Here is a 27,164-nt window from a genome sequence, read left to right as displayed (position 1 = left end):
AGGCTTACTGCATTCTTGCACGAGTCTTTGCCGACTGCCATGTGCTGGACACGGTGTGTGTCTAGGGAAGGATGATGAACAGAACAGGCACATCACATGGCTCCCTGGAGTGTGTGGTCCTAGGAGAGACAGAGAATTACACAAGCCATGCATCATGCCCTGACAGGGAAAGTATGGGTGTAGGGGGAGCTCAAGACAGGGGGCTGCTGGCTAGTCTGGGGATATAGAGTCTGAGTCTTGAGTATTCACTCAAGTTGAAAGTTGCAAGAGGGAACAGAAAATATGGAGGGTTCCAGGGGCTCAAACGGGGCTGGTTGGCCTGGGCATAGTGGGCAGGGGCATGTGAAGAGCAGGAAGCTACAGGCATTGGGAAGCCTACAAGACTCTGTCCCCAAAGCTCTTGGGAGCCACTGAAGGCCTTAACAGGAGCATGACGCAATTGGATTTTTGTTTGGGAGAGAACTGCCATGTGAAGCTTGCATGGGAGTTGGTCAGAGCATTTGGATGGCTGTGTGACTCCCAGGAGACATCAGAGGATCTCATTTCACCATCCCTGCCCCTGCCCCTGCATTATGTATGGGGGTTGAGGGTCCAGCAGGGAGCACTGCGGGCATTTGAGTCACCGTCCTGCTGATGCCCGTGAATGTGCCCAGTGAGCGCCCTTACGTGGGGAGCAGCCGGCCTTTGGGGTTTGGAGGTGTGGAGGGCCTCCCTCCTCCCTCACCTTCCCAGGCCCCCACTGCCTTCTCCTTGGGGTTGTTTCCTCTGCTCCTGGTCTCCTCTCAGCCTTGTCTGAGACGTTTACATAAACCCAAAGTCTCTCAACCGAAAGAACTGCATTGTCAAAGTTGCTCAAAAGTCTGCTGTCTGCGGCAGATGGCCTGCTGACATTCCCAGGCTGTGTTTTGAAGCTGCATCTGCTCTCCCACATCCCTCCATCACATAAGCATTATTAATAAATGTTTGCTTCAAAACCAGAGCAGTGGGTTGCAGTGTTGGGCGGTGCATGTTTCTATTAATTGGTCTGATGTCCCCCAAAGACGTAAGTCTGTGGCTAAAAGGGGCACTCCTCACGGATACTGGATGACTTCAAAAGATGGGCCGCGAGGGCCTCAGCCCAAGAACAGGCTGCTGGCGGCTCCCTCCCTCCCTCCCCTCCTCCACCTAGCTGCCGTGCATCTTCCTTTGTTATTATCAACTGGCTTTTGAATAATCTTGGGCTTCTGGAACTGACTGCTTCATCTGGGGTTTGACCCAGTATTTTATGATATAAATTAAGTGGACTTGGCCAGAAGACCTAGGAGTGCTGTCTTTTTTTTTTTTTTTTTTTGCCTGAAACCTGAGTCCTCTGGGGTAAGTGTCTCCCTGACTTTCTGATGTAATCTATTCCCTTCAGCCTCAATCAGTTCAGTCTAGCCAACAATCATAGCGCACACAGTATATTCATGGCTTATGTCTTGGCCTTGGAGACACACAGATCCACAAAATGAGTTCTTGGCTCTTAAAAGGCTCACATCCCAGGTGGGAAACAGGATGGCTAATTTAGCAACCCTGATGGGTGTTTCAAGCAGATGTGCATTGGATTCTCGTCCTACCATCCCTCTTTGAGTAACCTTTGAGCAAATGATTTTGCCTCACCCAGCCTCCATTTCCTCATCTGCTGAATGGGTGTAAGAACATCTGGGTGGCAGGATCCCTGAAAGCATCAGTGGGACTCTGCATGTGAGAGCTCCTGGCCTGGCCCGGGGTAGTTCTGTCTCTGGAGGCAGGCAGCATTTCTTGGGGCCCCGGGCATGAGCTGCTAGGCATGGGCCATGTGAATCGAAGCCAGTGCAGCATTGTCCCCGTGCTGACCCATCCCTCTCTCTTCCCTCTCTTTCTAGCCTGTGACCTCATGACCCAGGGGATTTTGGCCTTGGTCACGTCCACTGGCTGTGCGTCTGCCAACGCCCTGCAGTCACTCACAGATGCGATGCATATCCCACACCTCTTTGTCCAGCGCAACCCAGGGGGGTCTCCGCGCACTGCCTGCCATCTGAACCCCAGCCCTGATGGTGAGGCCTACACGCTGGCCTCCAGACCGCCCGTGCGCCTCAATGACGTCATGCTTAGGCTGGTGACAGAGCTGCGCTGGCAGAAGTTTGTCATGTTCTACGACAGCGAGTATGGTGAGTTGGGGGCAGGGGTTACTCTGTGGCTCCTGGGAGGCACGTTGGGCATTGGGAGACCCATGAGCCAGGCCATTGGCTGGTGGCTGAGTGCTTCAGAGTGGGCTGGGTGCACATGGTGGTTGGGGGTCTGAGCGGTATGGGTCTCGGGGTGCTAGGGCCTAACCTTGAGCTTTGCCAGTGGGGGAAGAGCTGCAAAAACAGATCTGTAGACAAGCACGAATGTTGCCTAGCAACGACACCTTATCATGACAGCTGAAGTTTGAATCATCTTAGAGTTTTCAATAAAATATTAATAAACTGCTGGCAGGGATCCGAAGGGCTGCATGTAGGTAGAGGTGGAGGCCAGCCAGCACGGTCCTCCCAGAAGACTCCTCTTCAAAGACTGTCCTTCACACTGGACAGTCACCTGACCCTCCCAGCCCCTTGTCTCCCTCTACCATGGTCTGCCCTGAGTTTCAGAGTCACAGGCTGGGGCATAGGTCAGGGGAGGGGCACCCTAAAGGTCATGGGGCCAGGTAAGGTCATGTGGATGTTGCTGAATGTGGCTTTTTTGAAGACCTCCCATATGAAAAAAAAAATCATACTTTGTTAAAAATGCACAAAAATGGGCTTTGGAGAAATAGTTTTAGGTTTTCTTATGGCTGCTCTGTGAAAACAGGCCAGTCCTACTCCCAAGATGAAACGGTTTCTGCATTATGTGTTTTTTTTAAAAAAGACTTAATTTTCAGATAACTGAGATTCACATGCAATTATGAGAAATAATACAGAGAGATCCCATGCACCCTTCACCCAGTTTCCCCATGGGCAACATGTTGCATGACTCATATCATATCATAAGCAGCATTTGATATTGATGTAATCCAGAGACCTTTTTCATCCTTCTCCAGTTTATAGGCACTTGGGTGTCTGTATTCACTTCTATGCAATTTTATCACCACTAGGTGACCACTAGGGTCAGGACATAGAGTAGTTCCCTCACAGGGATCCCTGTGTCACCCTTTTATAGCTGCTGCCACTCATATTACATGTCTTTAAAGGGTCTGGGGACTGGTAAGGGTCAGCAGTCCCATCGCTGGGGCCAGGTTGGAATGAATGCGCCCTCGAAAGTCCTGATTTGTCTCTTGGTGAAATAATTCCTTTGCCAAGAATGTAACTAAGAAGAGAAACCAGCATATGTTTGCATTTGCCTAAATACTCTGCTTCTCTAAGACTGGAATGTTGTCCCCAGCTCTTGAGCAAATATGCTGTTTAGAGTCTTCCAGGAGGAATTAGAAGAGCAAACAGTCACTGTGCTGAAGTGAAATGAGGTGGTGATGGAGACAAGGGTGACTCAAGGCTTCAAGCACTTGAACTAGACTGTGTCCAAGGCCTGACCTCTCCCTCCCACCTGCATTCAATCTCTGGCCCTGGGTGGTGGTGGTGGAGGGCATTGGAGGTCATGGCATAGCCCCCCGGAGCCCACAGGGTGTCTCTCAGAGGCTCAGCCTTCCCTGAGAATGCTTCATACTGATGTTTCAACCCAGGCATCCAGTTTTCTCTGAGGCTGGGCTGTTGGGAGGTGTGGGCACCGCCAGGGCTGGAGGATGCTGTGGGGTAGGGTCTGCAAGCCCCCTAGCCCCCCTTATTCCAACATCTTTGTTCCCTTTGTGCTGTAGCCTACAGGAACTTTTCAAGCCTTGGTTTTCCCCAAGGCCTGGGAGGTGGGAACTTCCAAAGAAAGGGGCCCTGATCCCTACCTGTCTGAAGGCTCCTCTCTTTCCTATGGAGCTGGCTCCTTGGTTACATCTGTGAGGTACACATCTCACTGTCTTGGCCTGCTATTAGCTTGTCCTGACAAACTTTTGAGGGTTAATTGTTGATGGACACTGACTTTCACACCAGGCTGTAAGCTCCAGGGGAGCAGGCCAGGTGCTATTCACTACTGTGTCCCTGCTGCTTAGTACCATGCCTGGCACAGAGTTGGCCCCAAGAAATTATCAGTGTGTGAATGAAGCATCTAATTTATGAGGACATGGATATTTCAAGCAATTTTCACAGAAGACAAAGGAAAAAATGGGAAGAAAGACAAGGCACCGGGTAGTCTGACCTCTGAAGTGGAGGAGGTGGGCTAGGATGTTTCATTCTGCAAACACACTTCCCTGCCCCTCACCTCTCCCCTCCTACCCAACACCTCCAATCAAGCCTAAAGATGTGCCTCTTTTTCTGACTTGGATACTTTTGCTACCTTTGGTGGGGTTTGAAGTTAGTTTTCAACCAGACTGGCCTTTGTCAGTGATTCCATGAAGACAGGGTAAACCAATAGCTTTCCTCTAATAGACCAGCAACTGGTTGAGCCTTGAATGCTGTATTGGGAAGGATTCAGAAGGATTCTGAGGCTGTATGTGGGCTCACCATAGAAAATGCCATGACTGCTCCGTGAGGTTTGCATGGTGCAGGGGAGGGACTGGCGGCAACCTGCTATGTTTGCTGATTCTGATCTGGATGGTGGGGGTGAATGCGAGGTCTCAGTGCTGCCATACATTTGATTGTCGCTGTCCTGGGTGCTGATCTGTTTGGCTTTAGGCGTTCTGGAGACCAAAGCTCTTTCACTGGCTTCTGTGCAACACCTCCTACTTTTGTGGGCCCTGGACGTTGGTCCGCTGATTTGACAGCCTCTGAGGCCAGGTTTCTGCTCCAAAATATTCTCTGTAAACTGTAACCACTTTGACTTCCACTGCTTGTCCTGGCTGTGCTGCTCATGCAACAGTCTAGTCTCTGGCCTGTTTTGCAACCCATGTGCTGTTTGATGCGGTATCTCCAGCTCATGAGTGCAGGTTGTGAGTGCTTTCTCAGCATGGCTGGCATTGGCCTGTCTGAGAGTAGTAGGTGGGCTTACACTGCTGATATGCCCAAGACAAATGGTGTCTCCAGAGCTCTTTAGGTCCCCTCCTCCACCCCACCACTGCAGCACTAGCTGCAGATGAGCCCAATTAAAAAGCAAATTGAGTGTAAAGACTGTTTTATTCCTTCCAAAGTCAAACAGAAGTGGTTTGGGGATATGGCAACTTTTTTTTTAAATGCTGATCTGCAAGTATCTTTATGTATATTAAATGTATATTATATATATATATTTATGCCATTCAATAACTCTCTGAGGTGGGATTATTGTTGTGTTTTACAGATAAAGAACATGACGTCCAGAGAGGTTCTTTTTGACCTTAATGCCCACGCCCTTAGCCAAGGCACCATCCTATTTCTGTAATCTGGGGTTTGCTAGGCTCCAGCTTCCTTTTCCTGTCCCCAGCTGGGCAAGTTGATGCCAAGAAGGAAGGAAAAGTGATTTGGAATGGACTTGGCATTCCTAGGCTGGTGTGCTCAGGGCTTTAGTGAATGTCACACAGAAGCTCCCCCTGTTGCTTAAGGAGGCCTGATGCTTCCTCATTTGCCCCCTGGCCTCTCTTTAAGCCCAGGAATAACCTGCTCTGGGTGGAACCTTAGGACTGGGCATTTGAGTCAGGAGATGAGGGTCAAAGAAGCAAAATCACTGGGCCCTGAGACAGAACTTGGCAGAGGGGCGAGAAGAGGAGTGTGCATGTATATAGTTTACAAAATGTAAGATGTGCCATTTGGTAAAATTCCATTGAAAATACTTGTATGCTTGTTGTGACAGCGAAAGGAAAAATAGAAGAGAAGCTGACATTTGGGAGAGAAAATCTGTAACATTGAAATACCAAAAGTTTGGATCGAACAGAACAGAGAACTTTCTGATGTGCCACTTCAAATTCTGGGATATTCATTTGTGCGTGTGGGGAGGTGGGTGCTAGAAGCTGTAGCCACAATTTCCCCCTCAGGAATACATTTGGATGAGGGTGGTAGTTATGATGGAATCTTGGATGTCTTGACTCATTCATTCAACAAATATTCACCGTGTCCCAACCACGGACGATGATTTTGCTAAGAACTCTTCACAGGTAAAGAAACAGAGGAAGTTGGCTAAAGCTACACAGGGCTGGGATGTGAAGTCGGGACACCAGAGCTCTTTTCTCTATAGCGTCTCCAGTGTGCAGCAGCTTGCTCTTGGCCCCTGGACCAGCCTGCAGGCTGGGGGGTGGGTCAGGATCTGCATGAGTGGCCACTGTCTATTTGTGCTCTTATGTATTTATGTATGTATATACATACATAAAGGTTATTTATTTATTTTGAGAGAGAGAGAGAGCGAGCGAGCACGTGCAAGTATGATCCGGGAAGGGGCAGAGAAAGAGAGAGGAAAGAGAGAATCTCAAGCAGGTCCTGTGCTGTCAGCTCAGAGCCCAACACGGGGCTCGATCTCACAGACTATGATATCATGAACTGAACCGAAATCAAGAGTCAGACACTCAACCGACTGAGCTGCCCAGGCACCCCTTGTGCTAGTTTTTAAATTATTAAAAACAACTAAAAGTCACACATGGTAACAATGTATATGCCAAGTTACAAGAATGATAATAAATAAACTCCCATGAATCCATACCAGTTTAAAAAATGTAAAGGAACCACGTGCGTCCCTTTCCTATCATGTCCTCCTTTACTGAGGGGACATAACCACTAACCTGATAGTGTGCTAGCCAGTTCCCTGCTTTTCTTGATAGTTTATCATACAGGTATGGATCCTGAAATGCATATTGCTTAGGTTTGGTCTGTTTGTGAACTTTAAATATATGGAATAGCACTTCTATACACTTTTGTGACTGCCTTTTTCACTCAAAATTAGGTTTTTGAGGGCCATTCATCCAATTCAGGTGTATTCAGTCATTTTCTATGGTTGCATAGTATCATCTGATTTATTATCCATTTTATTGTTATGGGCATTTGAGTTATTTCCAGGTTTTTGCTATTACATATAATGCTAATTAGAACATTCTTGTACTTTTGATGTTTGTGCAAGAGGCTTTTTTTTTTTTTACTTATTCACATTTTAATTTATTTCTTAAAGTTTAAAGTTTTAAATATTCTCAATATTTCTTTTTTTTAAAGTTTTTATTTTAATCAGCCAGTGCTCATCACAACAAATGCACTCCTTAATCCCCATCACCTATTTAACCCATCTGTCTACCCACCTCCCCTCTGATAACCCATCAGTTCATTCTGTATAGTTAAGAGTCTATTTCTTGGTTTGTCTCTCTCTTTTTTCCTCCATTTGCTCATTTGTTTTGTTTCTCAAATTCCACATAAGGGTGAAATCGTGTGGTATTTGTCTTTCTCTGACTTACTTGTTTCACTTAGCATAATACTCTGTAACTCCTTCTATGTCATTGCAAATGGCAAGATTTCATTCTTTTTTATGGCTGAGTAGTATTCCATTGTATAATATAGCAGATTTTCTTTATCTGTTTATCAGTCAGTGGACACTTGGGCTGCTTCCATATCTAGGCTATTGTAATTAATGCTGCTTTAACATTGGGGTGCTTGTAGCCCTCTGAATTAGTGTTTTTGTTTTCTTTGGGTAAATACTCAGTAGTGTGATTATAGCATCGTAGGGTAGTTCCATTTTTAACTTTTTGAGGAACCTCCATACTGTTTTCTAGAGTGGCTGCACTAGTTTGTGAAAGAGTTTTTTGAAAGTCCATCCTGAGGAGCAGAATTGCTGGAGTATTTTATCCAGGCATGTTTCAATTTATTAGGTTATTTCACATTGGTTTGCAAAGCATCTCTACCTGTTTACACTGCTGTCTGCAACGTTCCAGAATTCTCAAAGCTCCCCACCTCACCGACACCTGGTATTCTTTTTACTTTTAAGATTTTCATGTGACATGGTATCTTAGTATGATTTAAATTTATATTTTCTTGATAACAGATGAAATTGAGCATTTTTTCCTATCTTTATGAACTATTTTTGTTTTCTATGAAATGCCTGTTTACCATTTAAAATTTTTGCCCATTTCAAAACACTGAGACTTTTCTTTTTTAAGTATGGGAGATAACTTCTGTCAGTTAGTTGTCTTAATGCACAGAAGTTCTATATTATATTGTTGTTAGATTTATTCACCTTTTATACAGTTAGCTCTTTTTCTTCTCACTTAAGGAGTCCTACCCTGCCCAAATGTCATATTCTCCTTCCAAAAACTCACTCTCTGCACTGAGGACAGATTTGCCCTCCTGGCTGGGTACCCACAGTTAGGTCCCAGCATAAGACACATGTGGCTCCTGATGCTAGACTGCCTCTTTCCCTGAAGCCGTGGCCTGACATTCCTCCATGACTCTGCCATGGCCCAGGGCCAATCTTGTTCTTGGTGGGGATTGCACAGCCTGTGGCAAGGTGGTTAAGGAGAGCTTCCTGCAGGAGGTGACATGTAAGCAACGACTTAAGGACTATTAGGAGTTGGGTAAACAAAGGGCTTGGGAGCAAAAGGGAGTAGGAAGAGTGTCCCAGGAAGAGGGAAGAGCACACTGGAAGGCCTGGAAGCAGTGAAGAAGAGACAGATCATATGCCTGGATTGTGGTTAGTGGCTAGGGGTGAGGCTGGACTATAGTCCAGGCAGGCCTTAGAGGCTCACAGTGAGCTTAGGACCCCCAGAAATCCCTGGGAGCTGTACCTTGCTACCTCGGGTGGTGCCGTTGGGCCTATTTTTCATGCCCATTCAGAGGCCTGAGGGCAGATAGAGGACATGGGGGTCTTCATCTCTGGATGGCCCCAGTCCTTCAGCTCTTGTGTCCAGACTCACTGGCTGCTCATGAAAGAGAAGGAAGTAACGCATAGAGAGGAACTCTGATTAGACTGAGGACAAGCCCCAGGCCTGGAGTCCAAGCTGCAGGCAGAACTTGAATGCCCCAGCTGACTTAGGTGTCAGTGAGTAACAGCTCCTGTCTCTCCAGCCCTCGCTCTGCGCCAAGCACGATGCAGGCACTTTAACAGCGCCAGCTTACATCATTTCATGGCAACACTTCCAGGTGGGTTCGCTCCATTCCTGTTTTACGGGGAAACTGAGGCTCAGAGAAGTAAAGAGGCTCACTCTAGGTCATACAGCTGAGGAACAGGGGGCTGGCCATGTCTGATTCCCAAAGCTGGGTATCACAGCTGTGCTCACTGCCTCTGGGTCCGCATGGCAAACACTGCAGGTAGACTCTCTTTTTAATACACAAAGATTTATTGTAGCATTGTTGGTAACAGCAGAAATTGCCAACAACCTAAATGCTCATCTTCAGCAAATTGGTTAATCTATTAGGAGATGTATATATATAGTTGAATACTAGTTCTTTATGTACTATGAGGCAAGAGTTCGAACACGTGATGCTGTTAGCTGACAATAGCCAAGTGAGAACAAAGGTGTGGAGGGTTGCTCGGTGTAAAAGCAAGCTTGTGTATATGTATTTGAGTACACACACCATCCGTGTGGTGAAGTGTTGTTTTAGAGAGAGAAACACAATGACTTGGGACACGCACGGGAGATCTGCTTTTCACAGCACTTAAAAAAATACCTTTTGAGTTTTGTATCAAGTACAAAAAATAAGTAAACAGAAAAAAAATGTGGCTTGCCACCGCTCCCTCCTTCTTACTGCCCATGGAGACCTTCTCGGAGCTTCAGTTTCCTCACCTCTGGAATGGGATGGGAATTCATAGGCTATGAGAGCAAGCACTCAGCGGAGTTTGTGGCACAAAGCAGGTGGTCTGTGTGATAATAGCAAACTGTGTGTGGGAACCGGGAGTGGAGGTACTTGGCGCTCTTCCATCGGAGGACTGGGTATGGCCACAGGGCCTCTGCAGAGGGTTGCCGTGAGAGGTCCAGCTCTTTGCCCCTCCACTCTGGCTCAGGATTACCTTGAGTGTAGCGGTTAGGGGCATGGGCTCAAGAACAGTCTGCCGGGGTTGAATCCCAGTTCTGCTTCTATAGCTGTGACACTGGGCATATCCCCCAAGTCGTGCCATAGTCTCTTTGTTTATAAAGTGGGGATAAAATAATGATCCTTACTTGTAGGGTCAGTGTAGGGATTAATTTAGTTAATACATGCAAAGGGCTCGGACCAGCGCCTGGCACATGCTTAAGTGCTCCGTCAGACTTATTTACTCAGGAATTGTGGCCAGTGCGGGGCCCCATTGCTGCTTCTTTTCTCTTGACCTCTGAGCTGGTGAATCTCTGCTGTGGCTTGTTCTGAGGCCTGGACCACATCTTGGTTGTGTTCTTGGTACATAGGGAGACAGAGTTTGGGGGTCAGGTGTCTCACCTGCAGGGGACATTCACTACATGGTCACAGGTGGCTCTGGTGAGCCATCACACCTCCTCAGCCGGACAGCCTGACTGGTTCTCATAGCAAACATCTGTCAGCCATTGGACCTTACCCCTGAGCCTTCTTGAAGTGAAACTCCCCAGAAGAAAGAATCATTTGGACTAAATGCTATTTTTAAAAAAAGTTTATTTATTTATTTTGAGAGAGAGTTGGGAGGAGGGAGAGAGAGAATCCCAAGCAGGCTCTGCAGTGTCAGCACACAGCCCAGTGTGGGGCTGGATCTGAAAAACTGTGAGATCATGACCTGAGCGGAAATCAAGACTCCAATGCTTAACTGACTGAGCCACCCAGATGCCCCAGACCAAATGCTGTTTTAATGCTCTGCACCAACAGCGTCTTCTTTCTGGCCCCTGGCAAAGCAGGCCAGACAACTGAGGATCTCATTAATAACACACATTGTATCATTATGGCATTAGTTTAAATTGAAGTAATAAATGCTTTTTCTAGATGAAATGAGTAAGTGAGTTTAATTGCTAGGAAACCTACCAAGAAGTTCGACAATAACTTTACCAGGACGAGTGTTTTGGGTTTTGTTCTTCCATCTAATTACAAAGCAACTATACTTCAGGGCATGTTCATTGTAGCATTCCCTAGAAGATTAAAGTTCATTAAGTCTGAAGTTCCCTCACCCCTCTGCCAGATTCCAGAGTGCATCTGGGGATGGGAGGAAAGGCCTGATACAGGCATGGATAAAGAACGGGAAGACAAGCCTGCACTGGCCCCCACATATGCCCCCTTGTGCAGCTGGAGGCCACAGTAGCCGCCACAGCAAGAACTTGGCTAGACCTTCTGTGCTTTCCTCTTCTACACCATGCCAGAAAGTCCCCTTGGAAGACAGATATGGCCCCATTGTCAACCCTCTCCTGCTGGTCCTGATTGCTTTGATCCCATTGACCCCAGCACACAAGAGGAAATAGGTTTTGTTGTTAAATGCCAGAATTCCAGGAAGAGTACCATGTGATGTGGCCCCAACGTCTGGGAAGACCATTGGCTCAGATTGGATCTGTCCCCCGCCCCTCGGTGAAATGAAATACCGTGTCCTCTTCAAGGCCTCAATTAAATCACCTCCTACCGTTCTGTCAGGGAAAGCATGCTAACAGGACCCAGCAATGTCACGGGAGTGCCTTCATTTTTTGTAATGAACTATATTGAGGTGTAACTGACATGCAATATAATATACTCCTTAGATGTGTGATATTTGATGGGTTTGACAAATGTATGCACCAGAGTAACTACCAGCCCAATGAAGGGGTAGAATATTGCTAGATATAGCAACATATGTTTTGAAGAAAGAAAATTGTAGGTCACCTGTCCTTGGCCCCAGTCACTTCATCACTGGTTGGGTGGCCACAGGCCCTGTGCCTGGGGCCCATGTGCAGCCTCCCTGTAGCTGCCTTTCTGTTCCTAAAGAGGGTTCTTAGGGACCTAGAGTGTCAGTGTGGCTGGCCAGGAGAGAGGGAGTGGGACTGGGAGGTGTGGATGGCAGGGGAGGGGCAAGGGGAGACAGGGAAGCCCTTTGGCAACCGTGCTGGCACTCAGGACAAAGCCGTCTCCAGCCAGGATGAGAGCTCTGACATCTGGTCACTGGACAGAGAAGCCTTCTCATTGGGGTGTTGTGAACACAGGCTGTAGTGTCAGAAAGAACTAGGTTCAAGTCCCTGCTGCACTGTTTACTGCATCCTGGGGGAGCCGTGTACCCTTTGAAGCCTTGGTTTTCCTGGTCTGTAAGATGTGTATCACAGCACTTCCCTCCTAGGCTCGTGGTGGAACCTGGCCTTTAGCATGTGCTTGGCACACAGTAGTGGGGTTGGGACCTTATGCTTTAAAAGTTTTCCTTTGCCTTTTGCAAGGGGATCTCAGCTGAGGCCTGGGAAGTGGGTTTCTCTTGCCTGGTGCTCAGCGCTGACCTGGCTGGCTGGAGGCTACAGCAGGGTTCTGTGGGAGGGCGGCTGGTGGCACTGGCTTGGCTTGCATCCAGACAGGATCTCTGAAACAGTTTTCGGAACATCCTTCCCCTCGGGAGTCTCAGGAGGCAGGAAGGTACTGGGGCACCCAAAGGTGTGAAGGTGTAAAGTGTCCTGTGGGAACCTCAGATGTTAACCCAAAGGTCCACTGTGGCCACTGGAGCTTTCCATTTTGTACGGGAGTAACAGCCACTGCCCTGCCTTCATGTCCTGCCCACTGTCATGGCCCCTTTCCCCCCAATCCTATCTATTCCCCTCTAGTTCCTTGCTGCTATGTGAACATACCAGGTGCAGTCTGGCCTCAGAACCTTTGTGATGGCTGTTTCCTCTGCTGGGACACTCTTCCCACCAAGAAGTTAGATATCTTCAGGCTGTTTCCTCACCTTCAGGGCCTGGCTTTAATCCCATCTGCCTTCCCTCACTAACTCTTTTGAAGATGAACTCTTTTTCCTCTTGGCACCCCTTTTCCCTTCCTGCCTTATTTGTTTTCATTAAATCCACTGCCATTTATTTATTTTTTGATGTGTGTCTTACCCCAACTAGAATGTGAGTTCCGTACAGGCAGGGATTTGGTCTGTTTTGTTGAATGATGCTGCATAGCCAGCATTTAGAACAGCAGCTGGAACATAGTAGGTGCTCATTAAATATTCGACGAGCGAGTGAATGAAGGAATCTGTATTTTGGGACATTTCATTGCCCATTTATTCTTCTAGGAAGCATTTGTTTATTTGAGATTTAAAAAAAATTTTTAATGTTTATTTATTACTGAGAGAGGAGAGAAAGAGAGAGAGAGAGAGAGAGAGAGGTCGGGAGGGACAGAGAGAGAGGGAGACAGAATCTGAAGCAAGCTCCAGGCTCCGAGCTGTCAGCACAGAGCCCGACGTGGGGCTCGAACTCATGAACGGTGAGATCATGACCTGAGCTGAAGTCAGATGCCAACCGACTGAGCCACCCAGGCACCCCATTTGAGATTTTTTAAAAGATTTTTTAAGATTTATTTTATTTATTTATTTTTGAGAGAAAGAGAGTGAGCGAGCAGGGGAGGGGAAGACAGAGAGGCAGAGAGAGAATCCCAAGCAGGCTCCACACTGTCAGCCCAGAGCCCCATGTGGGGCTTGAACTCACAAACCGTGAGATTATAATCTGAGCTGAAGTCAAGAGTCAGACACTTAACCGACTGAGCCAGCCAGGTGTCCCTATTTGAGATTTTTTTAAATTGAAGTATAGTTGACTCACAATGTTACATTAGTTTCAGGTACACCATAGTGTGAATCAACAAGGCTGTATGTTATGCTGTGTTCACCACAAGTGTAGCAGCATTCTGTCAAGGTATAACGTTATTACAAATTATATTCCTTGTGCTGTAGCTTTCATCCCCTGATTTTCTCATTCCATAACTGGAAGTCTGTCTAAAATTTCCAGTTACAACAGTGATACATAATTTCTATGGAGTCCAAAGATGTACAAAGCCAAAGACTCGCCCTCCTCCAGTCCCAGCAGTGGACCAGTGTGTTCAGCCCACTGAATTTCTGCCTATATTTTCCTCCTTTGGCAGGTGTGTAGGGAGATTCTGTGTATCTGGAGGCCAGGGCCCGACGAGAGTTCAAACAGGCTCAGTTCACCTGAAGGTTCTCTCTACAGTTTCCCAGGAGGAACAAATGTTCATATCACGATGAAGGCTGTAGTGTCTGCCTTGGTTTTGTGGGGAGCCTGCTGGAGGACTTGGGTGTCATTCCTGCCTCAGCCTCCTTCAGACTTATTTCTGGGCACGTGGACAAATCTTTTTCATCTTTAGTTTTCTCCCTTCGGTAACAGGGATAATAAAGATGCCTACCTCAGGGGTTCTGGGGAAGTCGAAATGAAATGCTGGGTCTGAAGGATGGAGCTCCCGGTGACCCCAGGCCACTTTTCACTGTTCCTGTTCCTCTTCAGTACCCAGGACAGCACCAGCTTATTGGCCTCTGAGCCTAGTGCTGAACAAACTGCCCAGGGAGATGGTGGAGTTTGAATTATAGCTGGGAGCAAGGAGGGTTTCGGGCAGAGGAGGGGGCAAGGAAATCCCAGGAACAACCAGGATGTGAAATGGCGTGTTCAACAGGAGGGAGGTTTGGGGGGGCTGGCAGTTTACATGACCGAGTGCTGGGAAGTGAGGCATCCGTGGGAAGGGTGGGTGGGCCTGGGACATGCAGACTCAGGTGGCCTGGCCAGGGGCAACTCGTGTCCGTGGTCGGCTTTCCCCTCTTCTGATGTGAGATGTGTGCTGTGACACAGAGGCCTGCCCTCCTGTGGGAACTCTCCTGCCCAGCGGCAATGCTTGAGAACGGAAGCCTGACCTCCTTGGTCCCCTCATCCTGGAACGTGAAAAAGCTGAAATTGCATGAAATTGCACAAAATTGCATTGTATGGCCATTCTCCATTGTAAGAAGAAGACTGGGAGTTTTGATTTTGGTGGCAGCTGTCCACCTCACTGGAGGCTCTGGGAGTGGTGACAAGCCCACTCAGAACCAGAAGCTAGGGTCACACCTGACACACTGCTTTCCCTGTGGGTTTCTGTTTATCCAATTCCTTGCTGGAAGTCATCTTCCAAGTGGCCTGATGTCGTGCCTGTGAGGACTTGCCTGCTGTCCTTACCTACCTCCTCACGTCGGCCTGGCATGCTGTCTTTTAATTTTTTGGTTTAATTGTTTTGGGTTGCCTTGTCTGCCTGTTGGCTTGTTTGTTTGTTTCTTTCCTGTGCACATCCGGAGAGGGTTTGCAGAGTCTTCTAATGAGGCTCACAGATGCTGAGGTTAAGAAAGTGGCAGTTAGAAAATCAAGACAGGGCCACCGTGGTTGTGCTGGCTGGGAGGGTGGCAGGGACCCCCGCAACCACCTTCTCTTGGCAGCAAGGAAGGGAGGCTTGCAGGGCTCTGAGTCTTCCGGAAGAAAGAAGCCGGGTGGCTGGCTCCTCAGAGGGACCAGGCTTCTGCAGCACTTCAAAGGATTCCCCCAGAGCAACCGGATCTATGCCATAGGGACCGAGGACAGATGGGCGGTAGCTCTGGCTCACTTTATTTATTTATTTTTTTAGTTTTTATTTACTTATTTTGGGAGAGAGACAGGGAGAGTGAGTGGGGGAGGGGCAGAGAGACAGGGTGAGAGAGAGAGTCCCAAGCAGGCTCCACGCTGTCAGCATGAAGCCTGATGCGGGGCTCAAACTCACGAATCATGAGATCATGACCTGCGCTGAAACCAAGAGTTGGAGGCTTGTTTCCGATTCTGTGTCTCCCTCTCTCTCTGCCCCTCCCCCATTGATGCTCTGTCTCTCTCTGTCCCAAAAAATAAATAAACGTTGAAAAAAAATTAAAAAAAAAAAAAAAGAGTTGGAGGCTTAACTGACTGAGCCACCCTGGTGCCCTGGCTCACTTTAAAGCATGTGCAGAGGTGGGCTTTGTTTGGCTGTTTCTCAGTCGAGCCCAGTTCGCTCACTGTTCAGAGTATAGCCCTCTCATGGTCTGGTGGGTCCCTAGCAGGTCCCATTTTTGCAGGACCAGGAGAGCCCCAGAGGGCAGGGGCCGGACTGCCCTATGGGAGCTTCCTGCAGGCTGGCTTTGAAAGAGGTCATGGAATCTGTGGATGCCTGTTCTGGCGTTCTTGGTTGTCCAGAGTGGGGCCTCCTGTACCCAGTCAGTCTGGCTCCATCGGACAGATGCCCATTGAACTCCAGGTGCTGTGTGAGGCCCAGGTGCTGTGTGGAGAGCTGGAGGTGAGTGAGGTGGGTGCGGCCTTTGCCTCCTTGGCCCCAAGGGTAACTGCCATGAGTGGGGACAAGGCTTGTGATGGAGGTCGAGCTATGAGGGCCATCTGAGCTGTAGTGGGTGAGCTCTGCCCGCCTCGCAGAGCCTGGGGAGGCCTGCTGGAGCTGAGTTGAGTCCTGGGAGTGAGGAGGCCTGGGCAGGGGGTGGAGGGCAGGTGTGGGGCCCAGACTGAGAGAAAACAGAGATGTTCTGGGCTGGCCTAGGTTTATGCCTGGCTGGAGTCTAGTCTCTGGGATCAAGGACTGACATGGAGTGCCCAACCAGGTGGCTGAGGGGCTGTGTATCCTAAGGGTGGTGAGGAAACATGGAAAGGTAGACCACTCTGCTTTCTTTTCCTTGAAGATACTTTTAATTCTGTAAGTAACACAGGGAATGAATCTGTTCTTGTTGAAAAAATGCAAACGACATGGGCATCAAGGAAAACTATACGCCCTCCACGCTCCCTCTTCTCCCTCTCCCACATACCTGCTCTCCTCTTGAGAGGTAATTAGAGGACTTTCCTGATCACGTCACACATACGTGCAGATGTTCGCATTCATGCACGTGGCTCTTTTCAAAAGCAGAAGCAGGACCACGCTTCATGTATTGTTTTGTGTCGAGCTTTCCGCTTGGGGTGCTTTGGAGCTTTTCACTCCGTGCCGGCCCACTTGGCTCTCGCTTGCTCTTGTCACCTGCCGCCCAGCATTCCGCAGGGTGGACTGTGGGCTTTATTGATCCGTTTCCTCATTTAGGTGGTTTCTAGTTACTGTGCACTTGCAGGCGGCTCTGTGTGGAACGTACAGCTTCGTGCACGTGTCTGCGTATTTCTGTGGGATGTATTGCTAGAAAGCAGGGTTGCCGAGTTCCAGGGGACTCTGTTTTCTAATTAGGAATCTAGAAGGATGGTGGTGAGCTGCCAGGTACCAAAATAAGGCACACAGGGAGAGAAGTGTTTTGGAGGAGAACAGACCTTGTCCTGGTCCCCGGCTTTTTGATGGCTTGGAGGAAGATAAATTCTTGGCTGTGATGTTACTGAGGAGAAATGTGATTAGGCAGAAGTTCAGGGCCCAAATCCAAAATCAGAGAACCAGATGAAATGGAGCAGGGGCCCTCTGAGGTCAGCTGCAGCTCTCGTGAGAAATGATTTGGGAATTTGGGTCGCTCGGTGGGGGCGGGCAGTGGCGGGAGGTGGTCCCTGTGTCTTGCTTTGAAGGGATCACACCTGTCTGTTGCTGATGAGTTCAGGCTGACATGAACGTGTAGAGGAGGAACCCCAAGCTCTCAGGAGGAGCAGTGGATGGGCCTGGGGGCAGGGCTGATGTCAGTCGAGGAGTCCAGTCCACTCTAAGTTGCCCCAGGAGCAGGGCCTCTGGTCAGGAAAGGTGGTTCAGGAATTAGGAGCTGTCCACCAGTCAGAGCTGGTCTGGACTAGAAGGGACTTCTCCCATCTCTCAGAGTCCCCCAGGGGCACTGTGGCAGGAAAGGTCCTTGTTCCTAGTTCACCTCCGATGGGGGCAAGAGTCTTTGGGTGACAAGTCATAATCAAAGGCTTCCCCTTCTCCCAAGATCTTTGCATCATCTCTCAACACTGGGAACTTCCCACTTTGCTTTTTTTTTTATTGTGGTAAAGCATATACAATACAAAAATTACCATTGGAGTAATTTTCAAGTGTGTAGCTCAGTGGCCTTTAGTACATTCCCAGCGTTGAGCAGCCATCACCATCCAGCTCCAGAACTCTTCACCTTGTAAAACCAGAACTGTGTCCCCCCTGTGAACACTAGTGCCCCCTAGTGCCTGGCAGCCACCCCCTTTCTGTCCCTGTGAATTTGACTGCTCTAGGTACCTCACAGGTGGGATCACACAGCATTTATCTACCTGTGATTGGCTTATTTTACAGCCCCATGTCTTCAAGGTTCCTTCATGTCATAGTATGTGTGGGAATTTCCTTCGTTTTTAAGGCCGAATAATGTTCCATGGTGTGTACAGACCACATTTTGTTTGGCCATTCTTCTGTCAGTAGACATTTGGGTTGTTTCCACCTTTGTCCACTTTGCTTTCTGAGGGATTGGAGAAGAGTGTGGTCTCTTGGGAGCCTGTGTGCGTGTGTGTGTGCGTGTGGTGTGGATTCACATGTTGTACCTTTCGGAAGACATCCATCCATTCTTCACCCTGCCACCAAAAGTCACCTTCCTGAGTTCAGCGCTCTGCTTAGAGCCTGACAGTGGTACCCCTCCTCCTCAAGAGTCGAGTTCAGATCCCTTCAGGTGGTCCTATGACCTTCAAGGTCTGTCCCTCACCTCCTTTCTCCAGCCTGTTCTCATTATTCCTTGAGACTCCTCGTGTCCTGGCTACTAGGCGGGGTACAGTCAGGGAGACCCAGCCCACTCTGCGTCCTTCAGAGGGGGGAGTTTAACATGGCGAGCCACTGACACGTTTTGGCAGGGGTGATGTGGAAGCATCCCAGACTAACAACTGTAGGAAGGTACCAGGACACCCAGGGCTAGGAGACAAATGGGAGAGATGGTCCTGGAGCCAGGACTGCCACGTGGGAGTGGAGACTTCCCAGAGGGACCACCCTAAGGTAGCTGGGAGCATGGAGGAGGTACTGAGCGAATGCTTATTTTATGAAATGGGTTAGATGTAACAGAAGTAAAAGGACCAGAGATCTGGAGGCTCATACACACACACACACACACACACACACACACACACACACACACACGAGCATGCATGCACACATACATGCATCTCAGATGCCTGTGGTAATTAGAGTCATAGGTGCAGATGAATGTATTCCACGGCTATGAATCTTGCTAACAGTCACTGAGGAAGATCAATAAATTTCCCTCCTTCCACGTTGGCACAAGGTTTCCCTGGAGGGCACAGGGCAGCTCAAGGTGAAATTCTTCTGTGAACTTCCAGTTATCCTGGCTTGTTGTGGTGGGGGGAGATCAAAGTGAGTATGGGGTACCAGGTGGACCTGCAGGACAGGGCTGGTGTGCCAGGGACAGCCAGTACTGGGACAGGAGCTGTGGGAGCTTTCCACCCAGGGGGTCCACTTTGGAGCTGTGGTGACCAGAGGCCCTGGCCATAAAGCCAGGCTGTGGCCATGACACAGTGAGGCTTGGACCCCCACCTGTGTTGGGACAGGGGCAGTGAGGGGTGGAGGTCTGCATGGTCCCCTGGAACCCTATGCATGGGCTTACAAGGACCACTGGGCTGCCTCTTCTCAGTGACAGCACTTTGGTAGCAGAAATCGGCCATGTGTGAGTATTCACACCATGGAGATCAGCAGGTGCTACACACATCAGGGCTTTTTATTTTGGGGAGTCAGTTTAGTGCCACACCGCATGTCCCACTCTCCAGTACTTATTGTCTGCTTCGAGGTGGGGACGAGATGGTGACGCAGAGGATTATTAAGGGTATAGTGGATCCAGCCTGGGGCTGGATCATGAGGAAACCCATGCTGGACCCTGATGCTCAGGGAGGATTTGGGTGGATGGAGACAAGGAGGGGTCTCCCTGGGAGGAGACGGGCCTGAGTAAAGCATCAAATGTCTGAGTCTGGGGGTAGTGGCAGATAAAGTCAGGGAAGTTTGCAGGCAAAAATGAAAGGCCTGGAAGGTGACATCAGCTGCAAGCTCCCCCCTCACCTAGAGCACCAAAGCGAGGGCTCTCAGTGGCTCCCCAAAGTAAATAGGTTTCTCTGGCAATGAGAATATGTGAAGGAGTAAACACTGACCTGTACAAACTAAAAATCAAATTCCCTTTTGCACACCCTCCCCTTTGTGCACACCTTCCTGCCCTGAGGGCACCACTGACATTTTCTTGAGGTATCTGTCGGTGGGACAGCCACAGCTTCCTTTTGTGTGTGTGTGTGTGTGTGTGTGTGTGTGTGTGTGTGTGTGGCCACACATGCTCACTCTAATATTCACTTTGTCCCATGTGTCACTTTGAGCATGTATGTGTCACTCATCAGTGCTCTTTGAGGATCTGTCTCCTGGGCCTGCAAAAGATGGGCAGGACAGGGCAGGGCAAAAGCCTGGAGACCCTCATCTCCACCCAGATCCACCATCACCAATCAGTGGACTGTGGGCAGATCTCTTCTTCTTAGTTCCCTACCACTAGTAGGACTGTGGTGGTTCCTATGGCTCTGGCATCTCTACTTGCACGTCTTAGGTAACAGGTGCAGAGTAGAAGCTCTTAGAAATGGGTGGTGGGCGCTTCTTGAATTAATTCTCCCATGAAGCTGCCATATGGAAATGAATCAATAATAGTCAATTCCAGGTGCAAATCAGCTCGAGGCTCAGCTCAGCCCGAGCAGACGTGGTGCCTCCTGCAGTGTAAATATCTCCACTGGAACAAGAGCAGCCCCAAGAGTGGCCCCAGTGCATCTCCCCACCTGTGCAGCTGCCGCGAATGTCACCTGTTCTGCCTGTGGCTCCCCGGACCTCTGGTTCCTCCCGGGATCTCACATTTCCTGGCCTTGTTCAGTGTTGGGCCCCTTGGATATGTTCATTAAATCTCACGAAACCCTGGGAGGATAGTGTAATTAGCAGCAGTGGATGGTGGTTTAGCACTTGGGCTCTGGTGCAGACTGTCTGAGGCCACCCTTTGTAGCGAATGCAAACTTGGGTAAGGTACTCCATCTATGTCTCGGATTTTGCCGGTGATGAAGTTGAGCCTCAGGAAGATTAAGTAACCAGTCTGAGGTCACAGATCCAGACCATATTTTCCCTACTACAATCCATAAAGATCTGTGCTCTCTGAGGATTGTTTTTAAAGTTTATTTATTCATTTTGAGAAGGGGGGAGGGGCAGACAGAGAGGGAGAGAGAGAGAATCCCAAGCAGGCTTTGCACTGTCAGTGCAGAGCCCGACGCAGGGCTCGAACCCACTAACTGAGATCATGACCCGTGTCATAGTTGGAGGCTTACCCGACTGAACCACCCAGGCGCCCCTCTCTGAGGATTTTTAATTGAAGGTTTAAATGCTAAGGTGAGTTGAAAGGGCCTAGGGATACCTTTTCTTGGTTATTCTCTGGGATGCCCACAAAGCCCATCGGTGTCATGGAACGTTGTCTTTGGGTTTCTGGTTGTACCTCTAAAGTTAATCCACAGGAACAGGTGGCTCTGTTTGGGAGTTGGTTTCTGCACTCTCTGAATGAATAGATCAGGTCTGCTGGACTTTTGTGACTGCATCAATTTCTGTATCTGTGGCTGTGGGGTACTTATATGCCTTTAGGTGTCACCCAAGGAGGTGCTGGGGATGATTGCTTGTGATAGGAAGGTAAGAAGCACATATTGAAGAATTACTGTGCTAGTATTGGATTTAAAATTTGGTCCTGGGTTTGAAATTCGATCTCAACGAATTCTCATAACAGCTTTAAATGGTACATACTTCCGGGGCACCTGGATAGCGCAGTCAGTTGAGTGTCTGACTTTGGCTCAGGTCATGATATCATGGTGTGAGTTCAAGCCTCACATTGAACTCTTTCCTGACAGTGCAGAGCCTGCTTGGGATTCTCTCTCTCCCTCTCCCTTTGCCCCTCCTCCACTTGTGCACACACTCTCTCTCAAAATAAATAAATAAACTTTAAAAAAAGGTAGGTACTTTTGCTCCCATTTCTAGATGATAAAACTGAAGTTCAGACATGTTATTTTAACTAGACTAAGGTTATGTAGCCAAAAAGTTACAAAAACTGATGTCTATGTGGCTTCAAGTTCTTTTGCCTCTTAGAAAGGCAGAAAGGTCTCAAATCAATGATCTCACCTTTCACTTAAGAAACTAGAAATAGAATAGCAAATGAAATTTGAATAAGTAGCAGAAAAAAAAGATCAGAGTGGAAAGCAAAGAAATAGAAAACAGAAAAACAATAGAGAAAATATATGAAACCAAATGCTGGTTCTTCCTAAAGATAAAATTGATAAACCTCTAGACAGACTGATCAGGAAAAAAGACATAGCACAAATTACCAACATCAGGAATGAGAGAAGTGGCATTACTACAGATTCTACAGGCATTAAAAGAATAATAAGGGATTATTGTGAAAAACTTTACACCAACAGATTTGACAAGCAAGCTGAAATGAACTAATTTCTTGAAAGACACGAACTACTAAAACACCCTCAAGAAGAAATGGGAAATTTGAACAGTCCCATATCTGATAAAGAAATTGAATAGATAGTTAAAAAATCTGTAAGAAGGAAAACTCCAGACCAGGCTGGATTCACTCTTGAATTCTGCCATATAGTTGAGGAATAAATATTATCAATTTTATATGGTCCTCCAGAAAATTGAAGAGAAGGGAATGCTATGAGATTGGTATTACTCTGATACTAAAACTGACATTACCAAAAAACCAAACCATTATCTTTTATAAACACAGACCCATAAAAACCTCAGCAAAATGTTATCAACAGCATATAAAAGGGATAATGTATTATGACCAAGTGGGGCTTACTTAGTCCAGTGATGCAAGCTTGCTTTAGCACTAAAAATTCAATTGATGTGATTCCCCCATGAGTACAGATTTAAAAAGAAAAACCATATGATTGTGCTTCAGAAAAAAAGCAGTTGACAAAATCCAACATCTGGTTCTATTAAAACCCTCAGCAAACTAGGGATATATGGGAACTTCTCTATCTTATAAAGGGCATGTATGAACAACCTCCAACTAACCTCCTACTTAATGATGAAGACAGCACTTTCTCCTTAAGATCAGGAACAAAACAGAAAGTTTCACTCCCACTGTATCGGTTCAACATTGTATCTGAGGTTTTAGCCAGTGCAATTAGGCCAAAAAACAAAACAAAACAAAACAAAACAAAACAAAACAAAACAAAACATCTAGATTAGGAAGGAAAAATTAAAACTTTTTATTTACAGATGACATGATCATCTAGGTGAAAAATTCAATGCGATCTATAAAAAAGCTACTAGAATTAACAAGTTTAGCAATATTACAATGTAAAAAATATCAATAAACAAAAATCAATTATATATATGCTAGGAATCGATGACTGCAGTCAAAAACAATACTATTTAAAATGGCATAAAAATGTGAAATCCTTAGGGATCAATCTGACAAAAATCAGCAAGACTTGTACACTGAGAACTATATAACATTACTGAAAGAAATGAAGACGTATATCAATGGAGAGATACACCATGTTTACAGATTGGAAGACTCATTAGTATTGAAATATCAATTCTTCTCAAATTACTCTATGCATTCAATGCATCCCAATAAAGATCCCAGTGTGCTTTTGTGTGGAGTAGAAATTGACACACTGATTTTAATATTCATAAGGAAATGCAAAGTACCCCAAATAGCCAAAACCACTTTGAAAAGGAAGAATAAATTTGCAGAACTAACTTCATGACTTCAGAATATTAAAAAGCTACATTAATGAAGACAGTGTGTTTTTGCTGTAAACATAGACAGGTGGACCACTGGAACAGAATAGAGAACCCCAAAATAGACTCCCACATATATGGATGATTGATTTTCAACAGAGGCACAAAGGTAATTCAGTAGAGAAAGTATATTTTTTTCAACAAATGGTGCTTGAACAAGCAAATATCTTTGTGCAAAGAAAGAAACTTCAATCCCTACCTTGTACTATATATAAAAAATAAGTGAAGAATGGATCACAGATGTGAAAAGTCTGAAACTATAAAGCTTCTATGAGAAAGCACAATAGAAAATTGTCGTGGCCTTAGGTTAGGCAAAGGTTTCTTAGATAAAACACCAAAAGCACAATCCTTAAAAAAAAATTGACAGGCTGGATTTCATGAAAATTAAGACCTCTTTAAGAATTAAGCTCTTTGAAGGGCACTGTTAAGAGAATAAAAAGACAAACCGCAGCCTGGGAGAAAATATTTACAAATCACATATCTGATAAAGGATTCACATATAGAAGGTAGAAAACTCTTAACATTCAGTGGTAACAAACACCATAATGAAGGATGAGCAAAATATTTGAATACAACTTTACAAACAAAGATATATGGATGGCAAATAGGCGCATGGAAAGATGCTTCTTAGTGATTAGGGAAATGCAAATTAAAACTGCACCTAAAGTAGCTCCCAGGTGGCTCAGTCAGTTAAGCATCTGACTCTTGATTTCGGCTCAGGTCATCATCTCACAGATTCCTGGGTTCCAGCCCTGTGTCGGGTTCCACTCTAACAGTGTGGAGCCTGCTTGGGATTCGCACCCCCCCACCTCTCTCCCCACCCCCCCATCCCTGCTTATGTACATGCACTTTCTCTCTCTCAAAATAAATAAATAAACTAAAAAAATTTGCAACTAAAAGCTACCACGTACCTATTAGAGTGGCTGAGATTAAAGAAGGAGGATAATACCAGGCATTAGTGAGGTTCAGAGCAACTGTAATTCTTATACACTGCTGCTAGGAATATAAAATAGCACTGCCCCTTTGGAGAAGGGGCTTGACGGTTTTTTTTCCTTTTCTTTCTTTTTTTTTCTTTCTTTCTTTTTTTTTTTGAGAGAGAGAGAGAGAGAGAGAGAGAGAGTGAGAGACATGTGTGTGCATGAAAGTGTGCGTAAGCTGCGGAGGGGTAGAGGGAGAGAGAGAGAGAGAGAATCTCAAGCAGGCTCCATGCTCAGCACAGAGCCCGACATGGGGCTCAATCCTTCAACCCTGGGATCGTGACTTGCGCCAAAATCAAGAGTTGGATGCTCAACCAACTGAGCCACCCAGGCATTTCAAAGTTCCTTAAATAGTTACCTATTATACAAGCCACACACCTATCATATTAGTCATTCTATTTGTACGAATGAAAGCCTATGCCCACACAAAAACTTCTTTAAAAAAAATTTAAAAATGTTTATTTATTTTTGAGAGAGAAAGAGAGAGCATTAGAGAGAGAGAGAGAGAGAGAGAGAGAGAGCATGAGCAGGGGAGGGGCAGGGAGAGGAGGAGACACAGAATCTGAACCAGGCTCCAGTCTCTGAGCTGTCAGCACAGAGCCTGAGGCAGGGCTTGAACTCATGAACTGCGAGATCATGACCTGAGTCAAAGTCAGATGCTTAACTGACTGAGCCACCCAGCTGCCCCTGTCCACACAAAAACTTATATAGCAGCTGAATTTGTAATAGCCCCCAATAGGAAACAACTGAAGTGTTCATCAACAAGTGAATGGATAAATTGTGGTGCATCTGTGCAGTGGAATACTACTCAGCAATAAAATGGAGACAATTATTGGTAAAAGCAACAGCATGGATGAATTTAAAAACAATTAGACTAAGTGAAAGAAGACCAAAAAGAATATATACTGAATGAGTCCATTTATATTGAACTCTAGAATTATAGTGATAATTATAGTGATAATTCTATAGTGACAGAAGCAGATCAGTGGTTGCTTGGGGACAGGGTGTGTGTAGGAAGGAACAGAGAGGGGCATAAGGACAACTTGGGGGGGTCATGAATATGTTCACCATCCTGACTGTGGTGATACGTATGTCAAAAATATTTTAAATTGTACACTGTGGTATTTGTAATTAAAAAAATTTTTTTTAACGTTTATTTATTTTTGAGACAGAGAGAGACAGAGCATGAATGGGGGAGGGTCAGAGAGAGGGAGACACAGAATCTGAAACAGGCTCCAGGCTCTGAGAGGTCAGCACAGAGCCTGACGCGGGGCTCGAACTCACGGACCGCGAGATCATGACCTGAGCCGAAGTCGGACGCTCAACCGACTGAGCAACCCAGGCGCCCCTGTGGTATTTGTAATTTATTGCATATCAATTATACTTCCATAAAGCTGTTAAACAAATTCCAATTGTCTTTTCCAGATACCCTGCTGCCCATCACAGGGGTTGTGTTTCCATGCTAAGAAAATGATCATGCCTGAATTCGTTCAAACAATTGCATACCCTTTATGCTTTCCAAAGGTGTGTTAGTTTGATAATCCACCTGTATAACGTCCACCACGCAATTGTGTCATCTGGCTTGCTGGAATTCTGTCACACATGGGAAAGAAAGAGTGGAACAGCCAGGATTATATCTGGGGACCTGAATGCAATGAGCGATTTCAGCTAATAGTCCTTGAAATGCACTACAAAGGAAACTAAGTGAATCACGATCTTCTAGGAGCTGACATCACGGTGTTTAATCTCAGGGTTATAATTTTCTTCCTTTCTCAACTGTCCACATTAGGGTTGATTAGTAGGTCCCCGGCCTGCTTGGAAGCCATCAGGTGGGGACAGATTAGCGTGTCGGTTATGGAACAGTGGTGGGGGAGGCTGATCAGATGTACTCAGACAGCGCAGTAATTAGCATGCCCGAGACACCAGCCTGCACGCTGGGGCGGCCTTGGCCAGTCTCACTGTGGAGCAGTTTGTTCCTTTCCACAAAGAAATTCATTAGTGGATATCAATGGTGAGCAGTGTGGAACCCCCACCACTGCCTTGCAATACCAAGGCCCAGAGGCAGAGGTACACATGCTAGGCTCCAGGGCCAGTGGGCAGTATCCTCAGGGCAAGGCTTCCAGGCAGCACCTGCAGACCCTGGAATTCTGCATGCCCTACCGTCTCAGCCTAGACTCCCAATGGGAAGGGCTAGTGCTTGGCTCCAGGGCTGTCTGCTTCTGAGGAGGCTGATGTGGAATTGATGCCAGGGTCTAGTTCTGGTGCCAGGGAGTCTGAAGTTGCCGAGTCCAGCTCATAAAGAAGTTCACATCTTTTCTGTGGTTAGCCCCACGCCACTTTGGTGATTAATGAGAGCAAGGCCATAGCGGCTTCTGAGTGCGCAAGTGGAGAGTTCTAGATCTGTTTATTCAACCAGCAAAGTATTTCTAATGTGCCTTCTGCATGCCAAGTTCTGTTTTAGGTACTGGGGATTCAGAGAATGACAGAGTCCAGGTTTCTGCTCTCATGGAACTTATAGTCTAGCCTAGGAGACAGAAAATCAATAAGTAAGGAAGCAAAAAGTGATTAATAATACTTGTTCTTATTAATGCACAAAATACATCTGACGTCCTCTCTT

At 46.9% G+C, this 27,164-nt stretch overlaps 1 protein-coding gene across 2 annotated transcripts in view; it reads left to right on the top strand.

Annotated features, from left to right (window-relative positions):
- The window catches only part of GRID1 (glutamate ionotropic receptor delta type subunit 1), a 689,073-nt gene that overhangs the window by 150,569 nt on the left and 511,340 nt on the right, over positions 1–27,164 (top strand). For both annotated transcript variants that reach the window (XM_027062464.2, XM_027062467.2), the window contains exon 3: positions 1,884–2,168. In XM_027062464.2, the coding sequence (XP_026918265.1) occupies positions 1,884–2,168 (285 nt within the window). The remainder of the gene's footprint in view (positions 1–1,883; positions 2,169–27,164) is intronic.

This window comes from Acinonyx jubatus, chromosome D2 (genome assembly GCF_027475565.1).
Source record: "Acinonyx jubatus isolate Ajub_Pintada_27869175 chromosome D2, VMU_Ajub_asm_v1.0, whole genome shotgun sequence".
NCBI classification, from domain to species: domain Eukaryota; kingdom Metazoa; phylum Chordata; class Mammalia; order Carnivora; family Felidae; genus Acinonyx; species Acinonyx jubatus.
Note: the sequence above shows the minus strand (reverse complement) of the source record. Positions and strands in the feature narration are given on the sequence as shown.